The sequence below is a fragment of the Eucalyptus grandis genome, chromosome 3, assembly GCF_016545825.1.
Source record: "Eucalyptus grandis isolate ANBG69807.140 chromosome 3, ASM1654582v1, whole genome shotgun sequence".
Taxonomy (NCBI): domain Eukaryota; kingdom Viridiplantae; phylum Streptophyta; class Magnoliopsida; order Myrtales; family Myrtaceae; genus Eucalyptus; species Eucalyptus grandis.
Genome location: NC_052614.1, coordinates 24,626,871 through 24,642,679, shown reverse-complemented (window position 1 = coordinate 24,642,679; position 15,809 = coordinate 24,626,871). Strand labels below are relative to the sequence as shown.

Sequence of the window (15,809 nt, the reverse complement as noted above, 5' to 3'; positions counted from 1 at the left end):
TAAACTTTTCAATTGAGGTAATTTAGTCTTAAATCTTTTATATTTGTACCAATTAAGTCAATTATTTAATTTTAACCGAAAATCACTAACCAAAAGTTCGCCAGCTATGGACTGAATTGATACTAATACAACAGGTTTAGGACCTTTTTTAATGCTTTCCTCACATTATGCATAAATAACAATGGAGTGGTGTTGGGGTTGATGGATCGTGAATCTTGAAGAGCCTCATGGAAAGAGTTCTCGGCTGGCGTCCGTGAATGTTTTCTGCAGGTTCATTTCGTCAGTGTTGTCAATAATTCTTAATTCTAGCGTTGTCGATAATTCTTCTAATTCGATGGCGATATACCAAAAGTACCATGGCATTATTCACTTTCGCCTGTTCAGGCTTTGAATAATTTGCTTCTTAATGTTTAAGGTAAGCTTAGACCTTCATCAATAAAGAAGTTTGCAGGGCCTAAAAACAAGGTAAATTGAACTGGCGACGACACGAACACAAACATTTTGTTCAGTCGTCCACACATTTGCAAGTTCCTGTGGATGCCCGGCAGGTAATACATCCAAGCCTCTCTGTGCACATGACTAGCCGGGCATTCAGTCGAGTCAAATGCGCAACACAATGATATGCGGTTTCGCATGATAGAATTCTCAAGCAGCCCAGGAATGCTGACATTACCGAAATTGCTAAACAGTCAACCGTACAAGCCCTCCTGCTCCCAGACATCGACTAGAAAATCTATCATTTCCTGCCATCCGATCCAAAAGCAATCAGGGCCGACGAACTTGTAACGCCAGTGAGAAATAGAAAAACATCTTCTCCCTTAAAAAATGACTTACTGCAAGTGGAATGGGCTGTGGGGAAGGCTTGCTGGTCCCGAGTAGGCTCTTGTAAGTTGCATTCCAGCTACAAAAATGTTGCGATTGAAATTCAGTCCTTCAGCAATAAACTTCGGGAAAAGAGCAAAACTCACGAAGCTTTTTCATGCGAACGTCATTGTAAGGATACAAGTGACCCACCCACGAGACAAGATACTCAAAGAGCTGCTTGGACGTTTTCTAAACGGGTTTAAAATTTTGAACTAGCTCACAAGCCTAATTCTTGTAACTGGTACTCTTTACTCCTTTCCGTATACTTGGAGTAAGCATGGACAGTATATCCCTCGACATAGACCGATTACTATGGATGTGAGCCTAGACGAACAGGTCCATCATCTACTCAACTGCATGACATGCTCACGAAATCAAATATCAAGTCTCTTAGTGGAGTTTGACTGGTTCTCCATGGTGTTGATTTGCTTAAATAAGACCATAATCAGCAGTGAATAATAAGGTATGAGCTGGATGTAGCGATGTGACAGCTAATTCCAATGATTACCACCTAATTTCTACCTTACAAAACGAGTTAAGCATAGGCTCTGCTTTACTTTAGGTTCACTGAATCCTGTAACTTTGATCCTAGACAAAGGTCCTATCTCGAACAGATAAATGACTCAAGGAAGCTATCAACAGCATAATATACTTATTGTTTCATCAGAGTGACTATGTCATAATAGATGACGATAAAAGTTATTTCACCTGATTTTAGGTTTACGGACTTGTTTGTGATTCTGAGCTCCCTTATTTGCAGTCCATTGCTGCCTTGTCTGGTTCCACAGAAGAAGGCCTGCCCCAGCAAATTGCTCAAGTGAAAAGCATAAACAAAAGGGAAAACAAAGAACTTGCATGAATGCAAAGCTAAGATCAAATGTAAGGCCCTGTAAATTGTTTTAAGCGGTCAAGTAAAGTAACCAGACCAATATCAAAGAGAGCATCTTCTTCTTTAAATAATGACTGTACTGTTCTCAATCCCGAATCAAAATGTCATAGATCAAGAATTTACCAGGTTGACCATGTCAAAATACTCACCATAAGAGCATAGAAACCAACAAACTTTAGAAACCCAAAAAAAAGAGCATATGGAGATGACATAGGAATGGAATTGGAGATAACAATATGCTTTGCCTAAAAAACTACCTCATTACAAAAAATAAGGACTCGTATAATTTCTCTTAGTTTATGTGTACAGGTGACAAGGTATATGAACCCAGCATGCCACCAATATTCATGTGAAGATTACTCATGTACCCAAATTAGGAGAGAAGCGCAAATTAACATTCTGAAGTACATTCCAGTAATGCCCAAGAAACCATTAACCTCTAGAAACAGTTAAATTACCACTGCATGACATCACATACTAATTTTGACCAAAAAGAAAGAAGACATTACATACTAATTAACATCTTCACAATGAGAAGCCAAAGGTGTTTCCAATATGTTAAACAAAATAATGCATGAAGCAATCAGACTTGCCGTGATTTACAAACTCAGTTGGGTTGCTCGGTTCACCAGTGTCGCTGTGAGGAGGATCAAGGATCTGGTTTAATGTGCTGATGGAGGATGTACTTATCTGAGAAGGTGCAACACTTTTATCCATTTCACAAGAGCAAGTGCTCGAGGAGCTGTCTGCAAAGAATCGTTTCTTCACTGCTTGGCCTTGAATTTGGTATCTTTTTGAAGGATCATCCACAGAGATAATTGATGCAGGTTTAGTAAAGCATCCGAGACAGCCTCTGCTCTGTTACAAATCAGGTCCAACCGAAAAAATGATTAGTATTAGTACTGGATTAAAACAACTTGATGCTCCATCAACTACCAAACTAAAGAAAAGATTATGAGAGCAACTATGCCATCATCAAGTACTAGTAATTGTTTAGATACCAGCATTTCACCATGAAAAGCGTATTCCCAGTGCGATAAATGTTCCATCAAATAAATGATGTCCCCAAGTATGAAAGAATTTTAGCTAAATTTGCCTTCCTGTTATTTGACACAATTGCAAACAAAAAAAGAGTCACAACTTAAGGCCGCATATCTTCAACCCAAACTGGTCCAGCCTTTGCCTGGACTTTACGCATTGCGGAAAATTCTTGCACCAGGCTGCCCTTAAAAACTTGGTTAACAGTTTTAAATGTTAATCTCAATGCATGGCAAGTCAAAATTACCTAGATCAACTGACCCAAGGGGAAAAAAGACAAAAAAAATTGCACGTCAACTTTGCAGATGCTAACATCTCAAAATACAATTCTTTCGCCTCCTAATACTTATAAAGACAATTCCTTACATTAAAAAGTGTCTTGAAACTTTCCTTAAACTTCTCCATTACGTGAAGTGCAAGAATACGAAAATAGGCTCCTAAAAACAAGCAGCCACTTCTCCTTCGAAAATATCTATCTAACGAAGAAATCGAACAGCATTTATCTCTAAAATGCATCAACCTCACAAAATCCTGTGAAAGGAAGGAAAAAGGACTCCCAGATAGGGCAACCAGATACGAAAGCTTTAAAGTGAAGAATGGCAACTATGAAAGGCAAAACAGATTCTTATTAAACATAGATTTACAACGTTCACAACTCTTGAAAGCTTTCACTTGCTGAACAAGCAAGCACAAAAGGATTCCATACCAGCTGCAAAGCAACCTTAGAGTGTGCATTACCAAACATGCACTTCGTTTGCCCAGGAAGTTAAGAACAAGAAACTAACATTCCCAATAAGAGCATATCAATGTGCATAAAAGATTCCTGGAACCAGAAAGAAAGCAAACTCTGCTGGAGCCGAAAAGTTGCAAACAAGAAACAAAGAGTGAAGAGCCCAAGTTCAAGAATCTGATGATAGATACTCTCAATAGGTTTGAACCAATAAAACCGAAATAAAACCGATATGTGAGCCATATCGAGCCCGAATATAACACTTATCAATCAGTTCAAAGAAACCTTTTTGGTGACGTGAAACTCATACGGATAAACCTCATGAAATGAAACTCTCTACTTTTTCCACCTTAGAAGCAATCTAATTATCATTCTACATTTTTCAAGCTAGCCCCAACTGAGACCAAAGAATCCCAAAACTTTTTTTTTTTTTGAAACGTATCAAAAATGAATAATAATCCACATTACAAAGAAGGGATTACAAAAGTATCACATTCAACCGAGTGTGTTTGAACAGTAAACGGGCATCATGACCCCTGCATATCTGAAATTCCCGCAATAAAATCACCCAGCAAGAAAACATCTCTCGAGAACGAGCACAAACCCAGAGAGCAAAAGAAGCTCACCCCATGCATGCAAGAATTTGACAGATGGAAGGTGGGAGGCGTCCCCAGAGCTGCATTTACGGCTACAACCCTCCAGCTCGAGACCCTCTGGTAGAACCCAAGGCAGAGATCTCGCGACCCTGCGGAAAAAAGATTACACCTTAAACCATCTTCATCGGATTAAATCAAAACCCAGAAACGATTCTTCACTTCCGATGATGTTCGAGCCCCTCCGGCCACGAAGCACGAACAACAACAGAACCCACGAGGGAAAAAAAGGACCAAGAACACCCATAACTTTCCCCTAAATTTTGCGGCTTTATAAACGAGAGGGAAGGACCGACACATCAAGATGCTTCGCCCAGTACCTCAAGCATGGCGTAGGCTTGTCCGCCGCCTTCTCTCTCTCGCCCTCCGTTTTCGTCTTCCCCTTCGAGTCTGCTCGCTGGCCTCCGTGGTCACTGGTTTCAAGCAAGAAAGACTCTTTTTTTTTTTTTTTTTTTGGGGTCGGAAGGGAAGAAAGATTAAGGTACCTTCTGTGTCGCTGTCGAAGCCGTTTTTGATTTCTTCCTTTTCTTGATTTATGGATAATCTTTTGTTCGTGCTCTTTTTTAATCATTGAACTTTGATTTTTAATTAATTTTATTCGATTCGTTTTTCCGAACTCTTTTAACGTGTACCAGTTTCATCTTTCAGGCTCGTCTCGGCCATGAGACTCAGATTAGCAAAATTATTAGGAAAAAATTTAAAAAAAAAAAAAAAAATTTTGATGGACTGATAGCGCAAGTTGGATTAAGAGAGAGAGAGATGGCGCTGCCTCCGATCGCCGATGAGGTCCGGTGCTGAGGTCTCGGCGAAGGCGGCCGACCCTCGCATGGCTGCAGGCACCATCGCCGCGAGCAGCCATGCATTGGCTGGCCCTGGATGGAGAAAGCCAACACATGGCTCGGGCTCACTACGGAGGAGAGAGGTGGAGGAGGAGGTAGAAAGTTAGGCCATGCCGCCGGAGACCTGCTTGAGCTTGTGACGAGGCTGTTCTTGCGGTAGTAGTGGCGGTGGCGGCGATCTGCTCATCGTGTCGAGAATCGCTAACTATTCGATCATACTCTTTATGCATTATGAAACGAGTTTTTTGTGCTTTGCAATCTAGTAAAGGTCGATGATTGTCAATTTGGGGGTGCTCAATAGAGCATTGTCACTACAGCAAACGATGTTTGCATCTGATACATCTTCTAAGTCGTCAGAATAGGAGGATATCTATCAGATTTTGCTCCCAAGACTGGAGCCTTGGTGTCGGGAAATTGCGTGAACCCAGGCAAGGGCTTGACGGCTCCATTTTCGGCGACCTCGATCGGGTAACGTAGCAAGTGAGCCGGCAAGTCTCCGCCGAAGTTTTCGTCGTAGAAGTCCCAACGGCGCTCAGCGAGATCGTTCATCTCTCGAATGCATTCCAGAGACTCCGGATGAGTGTAAACTTCCTCTGTATGGCCGAGGTGCTCGTGCCACAAGGACATTCGGAAGCCGTAGATTTGGCCCCTAGGCGGCCCTTTAGGAGTCACCAGATGCTTCGGTTGGAACGCGCCCATTGCAATCTCCGTGTCCCGGGCGCCCTCCATGGACCTCTGGTTGATGTTGGCCGATCCGACGATTATGTACTCATCGTCAACTGAAAAGGGGACACAAATCAGCACCTTCATAAAATAAAATAAAAATCCGACGCGATCTGATTAAAGTTCATCGGTCGCTGAATCAATGAATGAGAATTTAGTGCTCAATGCCGGTTCACTCACCTATCATCATCTTCGAATGGACATAGATCATGAACCTTCTTGCTTGCTGGGCTCTGGAATAGTCACTATCTGGTGCGGGTTGCTCTTCAGGAACCGGCTCACCGCCCCTCCTTGCTTCCTTGTTTCCAAGGCAGTAGAAGGTCAAGTAATCTCTAGGAGTGGCTGCAACCCCCTTCCTGTGGAGGGCATGGGCAATGTCCGTGTACATCATCTCCATCGTCCTCCTCTGCCAATCCAGGATTGCCTTCACCGCCTCGCTCTCGGTATGCCCTCGGCCACATCGGGATCACCACGTACACGGCGAACCTCTCTCCAGCCTCGATCTTGCTCACGATCTTCAGCGACAGCTCCTTGGGGACCAGGTGCAGCGCCTGGATGTCTGGGACCACGATGTCCCCCTCGTCCTTCCACCCGTAGGAGCTGCCAAGGAAGTACTGGTTCTCGATGTAGATAAAGTTCTTGGCCCGTCGGATCGCGTTGATGTAGGCGTCCTGGATGCTCCGGTCGATGATGTTGTCCTTGCTGCCGACAAGGCCAAAGGCAGCTGCAGAATTGGGGTCTGTGGGGAAGTCAGCCACTGCGCCAGCATCGATGGACCGGAACAACTGTACATTCCATGTCTCCAGGTCATCCGCTATTGCGGCTTGCGATGGGTGGATCACAATCTCCTCCATCTTGCTTATCGGGATGAGGAATTGGTCCCCTACTTGCTTCCTCCACCTCTGCTCGAAGTTATAGAGGACGTCCCACGCGACGGGGCCTTCAAGACAGCAATGAACGTCGTGCCACGGTTCCCTTGGGCCGCCTTTCTTGATCGAAGCGCCTTCGAAATTCGGTTGATGGAAATCATTTCTGTGGATGTCTGAATACAGAGTCTTGAACAGCGGGTGGTCCTGGGTGTCGTACCGGCCATCGCACAGATCAATGCCGCCGATGAAGCTCACGATCCTCCGCTTCTCCAATCCTGCCTCAGGAATCTCGGCATCAACCACCACGATCTTCTGGTGATGAGTGAACATCGTTGCCACCTTTACGCCATGAATTATGCTCTCCGCGCCCTCTGCAGGATTCCGCGGGCACAGGACGCAATGCACTTTCGTGCCCTTAAAGTACAGTTCCGTGTTTTGGTCGTGCGTGCTCATCAGCCCGTCCCGTTTCAGTCGTGGGACCGATGTCCGATCGTCCCAGACAAGCATCAGGACTGTCATGCCCTCCTCATCAGCCTTGTTCTTCAGCAGCTCGCCTAGCGTGACCCCAGTCCCTTTCCTGAGCCCGCGCGGGTCCTTATCAAGGCGATGTCGGTGTAGACCGACCATCCCGCTATGTAAATCAAGTGCTTCGCGTTGTCGATCGCATCGAAGATGTCCTCCCAGCACCGGCGGGGCTTCCATGCGCCGCCGTGAGAGCAGGATGCGAGGACTGAAACGATCTGAAACGTGAGCATCTTGATACAGAGTGACCCTGCAACCTCGCCTCTGGGGGAAGAAGGTGCGCGGAACACCTTCGAACGTCGGGCTAATGATCCCGCGCGACCAGTTGCTGTCTTTTTCGGCGCTCGAGAATTGCATCCGGACACGAATCTTGCCCCCGCCGTAGATCGGGTTGTGCTCGTCGTCTTCGATCGGGACCCACCTGTCCACTATGTAGCCCTTTATGACATCCTCGACAGGAATATAGGCCCTCCCGATCAAGGTTGCTCCGACAGGATCGTCATCTTTGATGGTGAGTGTGATCTGGGAGATCAAATGAGCACAGTAGATGTGGAAGTTCTCGTTCCACTGCGGGTGCGAGTTTTCGTTCTGGATCCTCCTCGTCCGCGCAACCCTCGCCCGGCCCAAATCCACAGACGCGTAGAGATACGATCCCAGGGCCTGCACGGTCAGGTGTTAAAACACTCTTTTATCTACTCAGGCCGAGCGAAAGGATCAGGAAACGGAAGGACCGGCGAAGATGGAACAGTACCTCGGGGCGGCACAACATCACCCTCTTGACCTCGGATAGGAATCTTCTCGTGAAACTCTGGCTAGTTGTGGTCTTGAAATTTCGAGTTCAAAGGCCGAAAAGAAAGTAGTTTCATGTTCATAATCAAACATAACACTCGAAACTAAAAGGAAAGTACTATTAGGTTTAGTGAGACTAGAGATATGCAAGGAAGCCCGTTCAATTTGGAAACCGAATCGAACCAACTCGATCGAATCACTTCCAGTCCGGTTCCCAGTAAACAAAAAAATTGGGATCCAACCTTGATCGGTTCGGTTTCCTATCTTAAACTGGTCGGTCAGTCGAGGCCGGTTATTGGGTATGAACAAAATTTGAACCGACTAAAATCAAACTTTAAAAAGTCTCCTCACTTTCATGGGTCAAATACAGGATATCCAGCTTCTCATCCTCTTGACTTTTCTATTGTGACTTTCCAAACAAAGCATGGAAATCAGGTAGCCCTGCTATTCTCTGAAAGCCCAAAATGGCCCAAACTAGTCTAGACACGGTCCATTCTTAAATAAGCAACAAACCTCGAAATTCCACCTCAAGGTAGGTGCGTAAAAGAGGAATAATAAAAAAAAAAGGGAAAAAGGGGGGAAGAAGAGTCAATGAAACAGAAAGAAGGAAAAAAAGTAGGTCGATTCCTTGATCAACGGGTTTGGCTTCCCAATTTTGAAACTGGAGACCGGCTATAACGAGGTAGGGCTCTAAGTTATTGGTTCAGAATGTAACTTATTAGCTCTAAAACCGATCGTATTTAAGCAAGATCTTGGTAGTGAAAATACTTATTTGATCGTGAAAAAAGGAAAATTTCACCATATATTATAGCTTGAATGATCATGAGACCAACAATTGCATACAATCTCAATGCTAGAAATATAAAGCATAGTTCAAATGAGGATACATCATTTGACGATATCTTACTTAGATAGTCTTATGTCTATTATTAAAATGGGAAAAGTGGGTACAATTGTGGTCTAAGCAACATTTTTGTTTCATCAATTTCAACAACAACAAAAAAAAAAAAAAAAAAAAGAGGAAGAAAAAGCAATGCCGATTATTAGCTTTAAATACATTGTCCTCTTGGTGGAATCCTCTGATTATTTTATAAAAAAATGAAAGTAGTATTTCTAGCAATAAAAATCAAGAAATAAATTGTACTATGAAATTGCGTACCTGTCCGCAAAGCATAAATCCACATCCTAGTTGAAGTCTATCGATATCAAATATTTCCACATTGAGCACTCCATGAAGCAGACGTGTCGTCCTTTCCTCTTCAAAAACACACGCAACCATCAACCTAAACAAACTCGAAAATAATTTCACCAGATTCGAGAGGTATTTCAAGGACCGAACATACGTACTCTTGATCCACATGTCCGGCCGCAAGGGGGGAAAAGAGAGGAAAATACCTGAAATCAAAATTGGGGTCAAGAAGGAAGTAGAAAGGTGAGTCAAGCATGAACCAGAATGCTCAAAAAATCGAGAGAAGAGTAAAAAGAGGAAGACAAAATGGGAAAAAAGAAAGGTCAATTTAGCAGAGGAACATACTTTTGGTGTTTGTGTAAGAATTTGCTACTTTTTGGACAGAACGTGGGAGCACAATGGCCGGTAAGAAGTGTTTGGGTTATAAAGAAAGAAGCAGAGAGAGAGAGAGAGGAGATTAGGGCAATGTAAGATGTACAGGAGAAGAAAGAGATAATTCATGTCGGAATCTGTTGGGGAAGAAAGAGATAATTTCGTACACGATGGAAGCCGGAATCTGTTCCCACCTTTGCTTCCAAGAATCACTAGCATGTCCCTTCATTTCTTCCTCTTGCTATACTAAAATTGTCTCTCAAGCCTTAGTCCCTTCCTTCATCAGAAAGTCATTTATCTAAAAGGGCAATGTATGGATTTTTGCATCTTGTTATCTTTTTATATATCAATAGGTTGTCGTGATGACAAAATTCGCATTCGAAAAATATGAAAATATGCTTTTATCATTATTATTCTACTAGAATAAACTTAGGAAATTTTATAATCTCTCTGGGCCATAATTTTGTATGTCATGATTTCCAAGAGTATTTTCAAAACTATAGCTACTGTCCCTAAAAGTATTGTAGGCGTCGGACGTTGTTATCATGTGTGGACTGAAAGGATGAAAGTACCCCGTTTAAGTAGGCCGGATAATAAAAGGAATTTGTCAATTTCAAAACTGAGTATGTATCATTTAAGAAAACGCCCTTTAGTCTATTACGTAAGCATACACTTGCATACTAGGGCTTATTCATAGTTTGCATGCCAATAATTATAATTCAAAGTACAAACACAAACGGCACATGGAGTCATTTGGGGCCGTAAAATGACGAATGTGTTTCACTCGATTTCGTCTCCATGAAAAAAAATTGCATTAATAGTTTTTGAGAATTATTTTGACAATTAGGCCCTATTTGGTAACCATCAAAATAGGGTCAAATTATGATTCTTTGTTTCTAGAATCAGTTTGGGCTTAGAATCGCATTTGGTAAAAATTTTGTTCCTGGAAACAAATTGGGAATAGAATCAAGAACAACAAAAAAAGTTGATTTTTGTTCCGCGAATGAATTTGAGAATCAAAATCAAGAACTCTTATTCTTCCTTCGGCCATCTCGCGACCGCCGTCCCACCACCGCCCGCCACCGTCCGCCGTCGGCCGCCGTCGTCCACCGCCGCCGCTGGCCGTCGGCCGCCAATCCAGTGAGCTCGCCGGAGGCAAGCCCAGCCACCGACGAGCTTGTCGGAGGCTTGCCCAACCACTAGTGAGGCTCAGCAAGGGCTGGGCAAGCCTCGCGACGCCCAGCCCCATCGGTGGCTAGGCGAGGCTCGCCTCGCCTGGCTGCCGACGAGTGCAGTGACGCTCCGGTGAGGTCATCGGCCCTCATCGGCGGTCCGGCAGCCAGCCACAAGAAGAAGAAGAAGATGAGAAAAAAAAAAAAAAAGAAAAAGGAAAAAGGAAAAAGAAAGAAAAAAGGAAAAAGAAAAAAATTATTTAAAAATTAAAATAAATTGATTTGGAATAGAATTAATGAATATGGTACCAAACGCAATTCTATTACAGAATCAGAAATTTTGGACAGCTACCAAACGGCTTAAAATGTTTAGAATCAGTTCCCGGGAACAGAATAAAAAAAAAATCATTTCTGATCATAATCTACTCTCGGGAACAGAATCATTACCAAACGCGCCCTTAAGAATCTAATAGAAAAAATGTGGTTTCAAAATGGCATTGTGTGGACACTAACCCCTCTTATGCTTAACCGAATGCCTGGTCTGCAATTTTTTTTTTTTTTTTTGGTAAAGGCAAGAATATATTGATAAGCAAAGGACAAATGTACACAAACGGCACCAAAACTTACACTCTAAATATGAACAAAAGAGTGGAAGGGGCGCAAAAGCCACAAAGGGCAAGGACGGAAAGAGCGCAAACAACGAGACACAGCCCGGCCACGATTCAGCAACTTGATCTCCATGGACGAAGGCCGGAACATCCGGCGAAGACGACCTAGTAGGATCAAAAGGATAGAAACCCCAAGGGTTAAGTGAAGATAATTGGGTCAAGCTCCCAACCCCTCGAAGACGCCGATTCCTTGGAGTGTCGGGGACATCCTTGTATGTAATTGATTTATCTTTAACCATCTTTATCAAATGGTTCTTCAAAGCGGGAATATCAAGAGATTCCCCTCGAAAAATCATAGCATTTCTCTTCTTCCAAATTAGATAGCAAAGAGCTCCAAAGGAATAGCGGGAGAGACTATGAAAGAAGTCTTTACCAGTAAGGAATTTCATAGCCCAAGCAAGGTTTTCCGCCCAAGTGCCGTTCCTCCACGGCAAATTGCACCTAGTTGCCCAAAAGTAAATAACGGTATTTAAAATATTACACTCAAAGTACAAATGGTTAGTTGAGTTAGGCTGAGTATTACAAAAGGTGCAAACCGAGTAATCGATCCTTCCATATGAGAGAAGAAGTGACTGCGTTGGCAAGCTGTTTTTAGTAATAAGCCACAAGAGGAATTGAAACCAAGGGGCTAAATCCTTATCCCACACAAAAGAAGTCCAAGGTGCTTTGGCTTTAGAAGCTCTGATGGCGTTCCAAGCAGAAGCTACAGAGAAGGCCCCCGAAGAATCTTGACACCACACAAAACGAACGCTATCAACCGAAAGAGGAGGAAGCGAGAAACCACAATTCTCCAACCGCAATTTACAGAATCTTCCAGCACACGAATATAAAGAAGCCACGGTCGCCTTTGCTGGACGTCGGAGTCCAACAAAAAGATTGAGGAACTTGTAAATGAAGAGGGCCACAAGGCAACCAGCTATCGAACCACAATGAGATAGATCGGCCGTCACCGACCTTCCAACCGAAGGATTGTCTACAACCGCCCCGAAGTTGAAGGATCTTCTTCCAACTCCATGCACAAACCAAAGGTGAGGGGCAACCCGGAAGTTATGTTTCTTTAAAAAGTTGGAGTGGATCCAACGGCACCACAGAGATTCCTTATCCGTAAAGAGGATCCAAATGAATTTCATCATTGAGGCTTTGTTACAATCTTTGATAGACCGAATACCCAGGCCCCCTTCCTCCTTAGGCAAACAAACATCCGCCCATGAGACTTTAGCACCTCCCTTATCCAAGGAGGTGCCTTTCCAAAGAAATCTACGAAAAATGCTTTCAATTCCCAGGATAACTGAGGAGGGCAAAGTGAAGACACTAGCCCAAAAAGACTGAATAGCGTGAAGATTGGCCTTATGAGCTGAAGTCTCCCAGCAAAAGAGAGGAACTTGTGGGACCAGGAGCGGGCTCGCGCGGTAATGCGGTCAATTAATTGAGTACAGTCAGCCTTACTCAACCTCTTTGAGATAATCGACACTCCAAGGTACCGAATCGGGAGTTTACCTTTCGAAAACCAAATGCTAGGAGGATTCTCATTTGCCAAAGCGGGATCGCCTCCCAGAAAGAAAGATGTCGCTCTTATTTTTGTTGGGGAGAAGATCACTCCATGAAGAGAAAATGTCGAGGCTTCTTTTGAGGATCACAGCCGATTTCCAATCTGCTTGGCAAAACTGGTCTGCAATTTTTTGGTTTTCACAAATGATGATACTTTTGCTTGCACAGTTAGGTGTCCGATTAGGTTAATTTTCTTTAAAATTGGTTGTTCCCGACTCCCTTAAATTTGATATATTTCGAAACTTCAAGTTTACAAAATCTACCTTCGCAGTCTTACCTCGGGTGAACCACCCAGAGATTCAGTTAATTAATTATTAAATTTAAACTTAACTCGAGTTCTTCCAAATCCACACTAATATGCGACATTAGTCAAGTTATTTAACATGTAAATAATTTTTATCTAGAAGTCGCTACTAATTAGTTTATGGTATGTCGATTAGATATCGAAATAAAGCATTGGGGGAAATACTCTACTTCGACAAACTTGAGAGTAAATAAGTATAGTGACTTAATTACGCTGGTACATTTTCTCTTTCATTTTGAAAAATATTTGGTAAGCCGTCTAGATTGATTTTAGCTTGAATCACTAAAATTAAAAGGATTGATCATGCGAGTGCGTAAGCATTAAAGGCAACACTCAATAAATAAATAAATTGTAGGAAATTAAACACCAAAACATGTAATATTCTTTGGATTTTCTTTTAATTATGGAATTAAAATTAGCTTATATGACACGCAATTTCAAATTAAATGAACTTAACATGCATACTATCTGACACACATGTAACATGGCCTAAACTACCTAACATGCATATAATATTTTAGTATTTTTATATTAAAATTCGAAATAAATAATTAATGAAAATGTAATACTAAACTCGATAAGTTATCCTATTTAAACTAGGAAATAATTTTATCAAATCCTATTTTAATTCGGAAACTTAATTAATAGATTTTACCCTAACATGCAATCTAATTTAAAAGACAAATTTAACTAGACAAATTTTAAACATGCAATCCTAATATGTTTAGAAAACTATCCTATTTATCACACAATTTGGCCTTTTTGATGTTTTAAAAAATAAGCGTTACATCCGATCCATCTTAAGATATTTCAAATGAAGGTTAAGATAATAGGAAAAAATAATCCATTGTCCACAGATTAAATTAACAATTATAAACATCACCAACACATAGGAAGAATTAAAATAATTAAGGATCAAATTAATAATTATAATGATATGGATGAAATTAACAATTATTTTGCAAGAATAATCAAGAAAAATGATCGAAGGACTTATGGATCAAATCAGTAATTATAATGATTTTTGTCAATAAATTTTTTTGTATAGTACCTAAAATTCCAATAAAATAAAGTCAAAAAACAATTGTTTAAAATAGGTAATGAAATTTGAATATATTGATTGTTACCTAGTTTGTGGAAGTCGTTTCAATTTCAAGCCGACAAGTGGATCATAGGTGATTGGTTCGGTTTGTCCGGTTATGAGGTGGAACCGGGAACTAGACCAGAACTGGACCAATTGGTCTTAGAATCAAAACCGGTAAATTTGTTGTTTTTTGGCCAAAAAGAAAATGAATAATTTGAGAAATTGGGAGGAATTAGGGTTTGTTTTTTTAGAAAATTTAAAAAATATATATATATATATATATATATATATATATATATATAATTAATCGATCGGTTCGATTGGTCTGGTTTCCACCTTGGCCGGGAACCGGAGCGACCAACCATTGGTTCCAAGAGTAGGAATCGGGAACTAGATTACCCTCTTTGAAAACCATTCAAAATTGGTAGGTACGGGTCGGTCTAAGCCGGTCCGGTTCGGGCAGTTCCGTTGCACACTTCTAGTGGATCATGACGGTGGCCAACGGTGGTGGTCTCGGTGGAGGCCAAGCTCACTTTGCTAACACACCGTAAAAGTAGAAGCTTTGTGGGTGTGGCCATGCGGTTATGTCGAAGCCGAGTCTCCAATGTTTGCATAGAGAGAACAACGTGGTCGGTAAGCGTCATTTACGGTTGCCGGTCATCGACGAGTTGTTGGTGGGTTGCCGAATCGCGACCGGACGTGACGTGGGTTGGAGAATCGGAAAGGATCATTGGGATGAAGCTGGTGCTCTCCTAGTTCGGCTAGACCGGCAAAGACTCAAGGCGAGTGTCGGATGTGCTTCCTAGTCGTCGTGGTGTAGCGGGTGTGGTGATGGGCCGCTCGTTGTGATGAGGGGGCAAATGACTCGATTGGTTCGGGGCGGGGTCACACCAAGTGGTTTGGCGGTCTAAGCTTGGTCGCGGAAGTGGCGATCGTGAAGGCCAAACGAGGAAGTTACGTGACCCTTATTTGGTCATGGTCGAAGACACATTTGAGGAAGGGCGCGTTTGGTAACGTTTGTATTTCAAGGAATAATTTTTTAATAGAAATAGTTTTTATTTTTTCTATTACCAGGAACAATTTTTGAATATAAGAATGCGCTTGGTAACTATAAAAAATTTCTACTCTAGGAATAGAAATGTGTTTGGGAAGCTTGTATAATTTTATTATTTCTTTTAATTTTTCAATTTTTTTATTATGTGGCCTCGGTGGCCAAGCGAGCCTCGCATCGCCCGGGCGAGGTTGAGCCTCGCCGGTGGCCTCGCAAGGCTTGCCTAGCCACCGAGGCCACCGGGCGAGGCTTGGCCTCACCCGGCTCGGCGAGGCTCATTGTCTCGGCCCTCGTCTAGCCGGTCGTCGGTGCTAGCCATGGCCAAGGTCGTGACCGGCAAAAGGAAAAAGAAGAAGAAAAAAAGAAAGAGGAGAAATTATTTTTCAGAACAAAAAGTAACTTTTTCTACTTTTATTTCTGTTCAAATCTTTTCTTGGAACAAAAAAATAGCCGACAGCCGTATTTTTTTTTGTTGAACAGGAACAGCCGTACAAACCATTTGGCG

The 15,809-nt window shown here is 42.4% G+C and overlaps 2 protein-coding genes across 2 annotated transcripts; both read right to left on the bottom strand.

Moving 5' to 3' along the window:
- Window positions 1–409: 409 nt before the first annotated feature.
- LOC104437036 lies at window positions 410–4,837 on the bottom strand. The gene is made up of 6 exons (XM_039309484.1): window positions 4,807–4,837; window positions 4,148–4,266; window positions 2,347–2,611; window positions 1,573–1,660; window positions 835–901; window positions 410–743 (listed from the first exon to the last, which is right to left on the bottom strand). Exons 1-6 carry the CDS (start codon window positions 4,835–4,837, stop codon window positions 690–692), a joined length of 624 nt encoding a protein of 207 aa, XP_039165418.1. The 3' UTR covers window positions 410–689.
- Window positions 4,838–5,273: 436 nt separating this feature from the next.
- Window positions 5,274–9,510, bottom strand: LOC104437037 (phospholipase D alpha 1). The gene is given in 9 exon segments (XM_010049902.3): window positions 5,274–5,792; window positions 5,917–6,188; window positions 6,190–7,201; window positions 7,204–7,316; window positions 7,318–7,787; window positions 7,879–7,950; window positions 9,076–9,173; window positions 9,264–9,311; window positions 9,451–9,510. Coding segments are annotated over 8 exon segments (2,484 nt in total). The 5' UTR covers window positions 9,277–9,311; window positions 9,451–9,510; the 3' UTR covers window positions 5,274–5,358.
- Window positions 9,511–15,809: the final 6,299 nt, after the last annotated feature.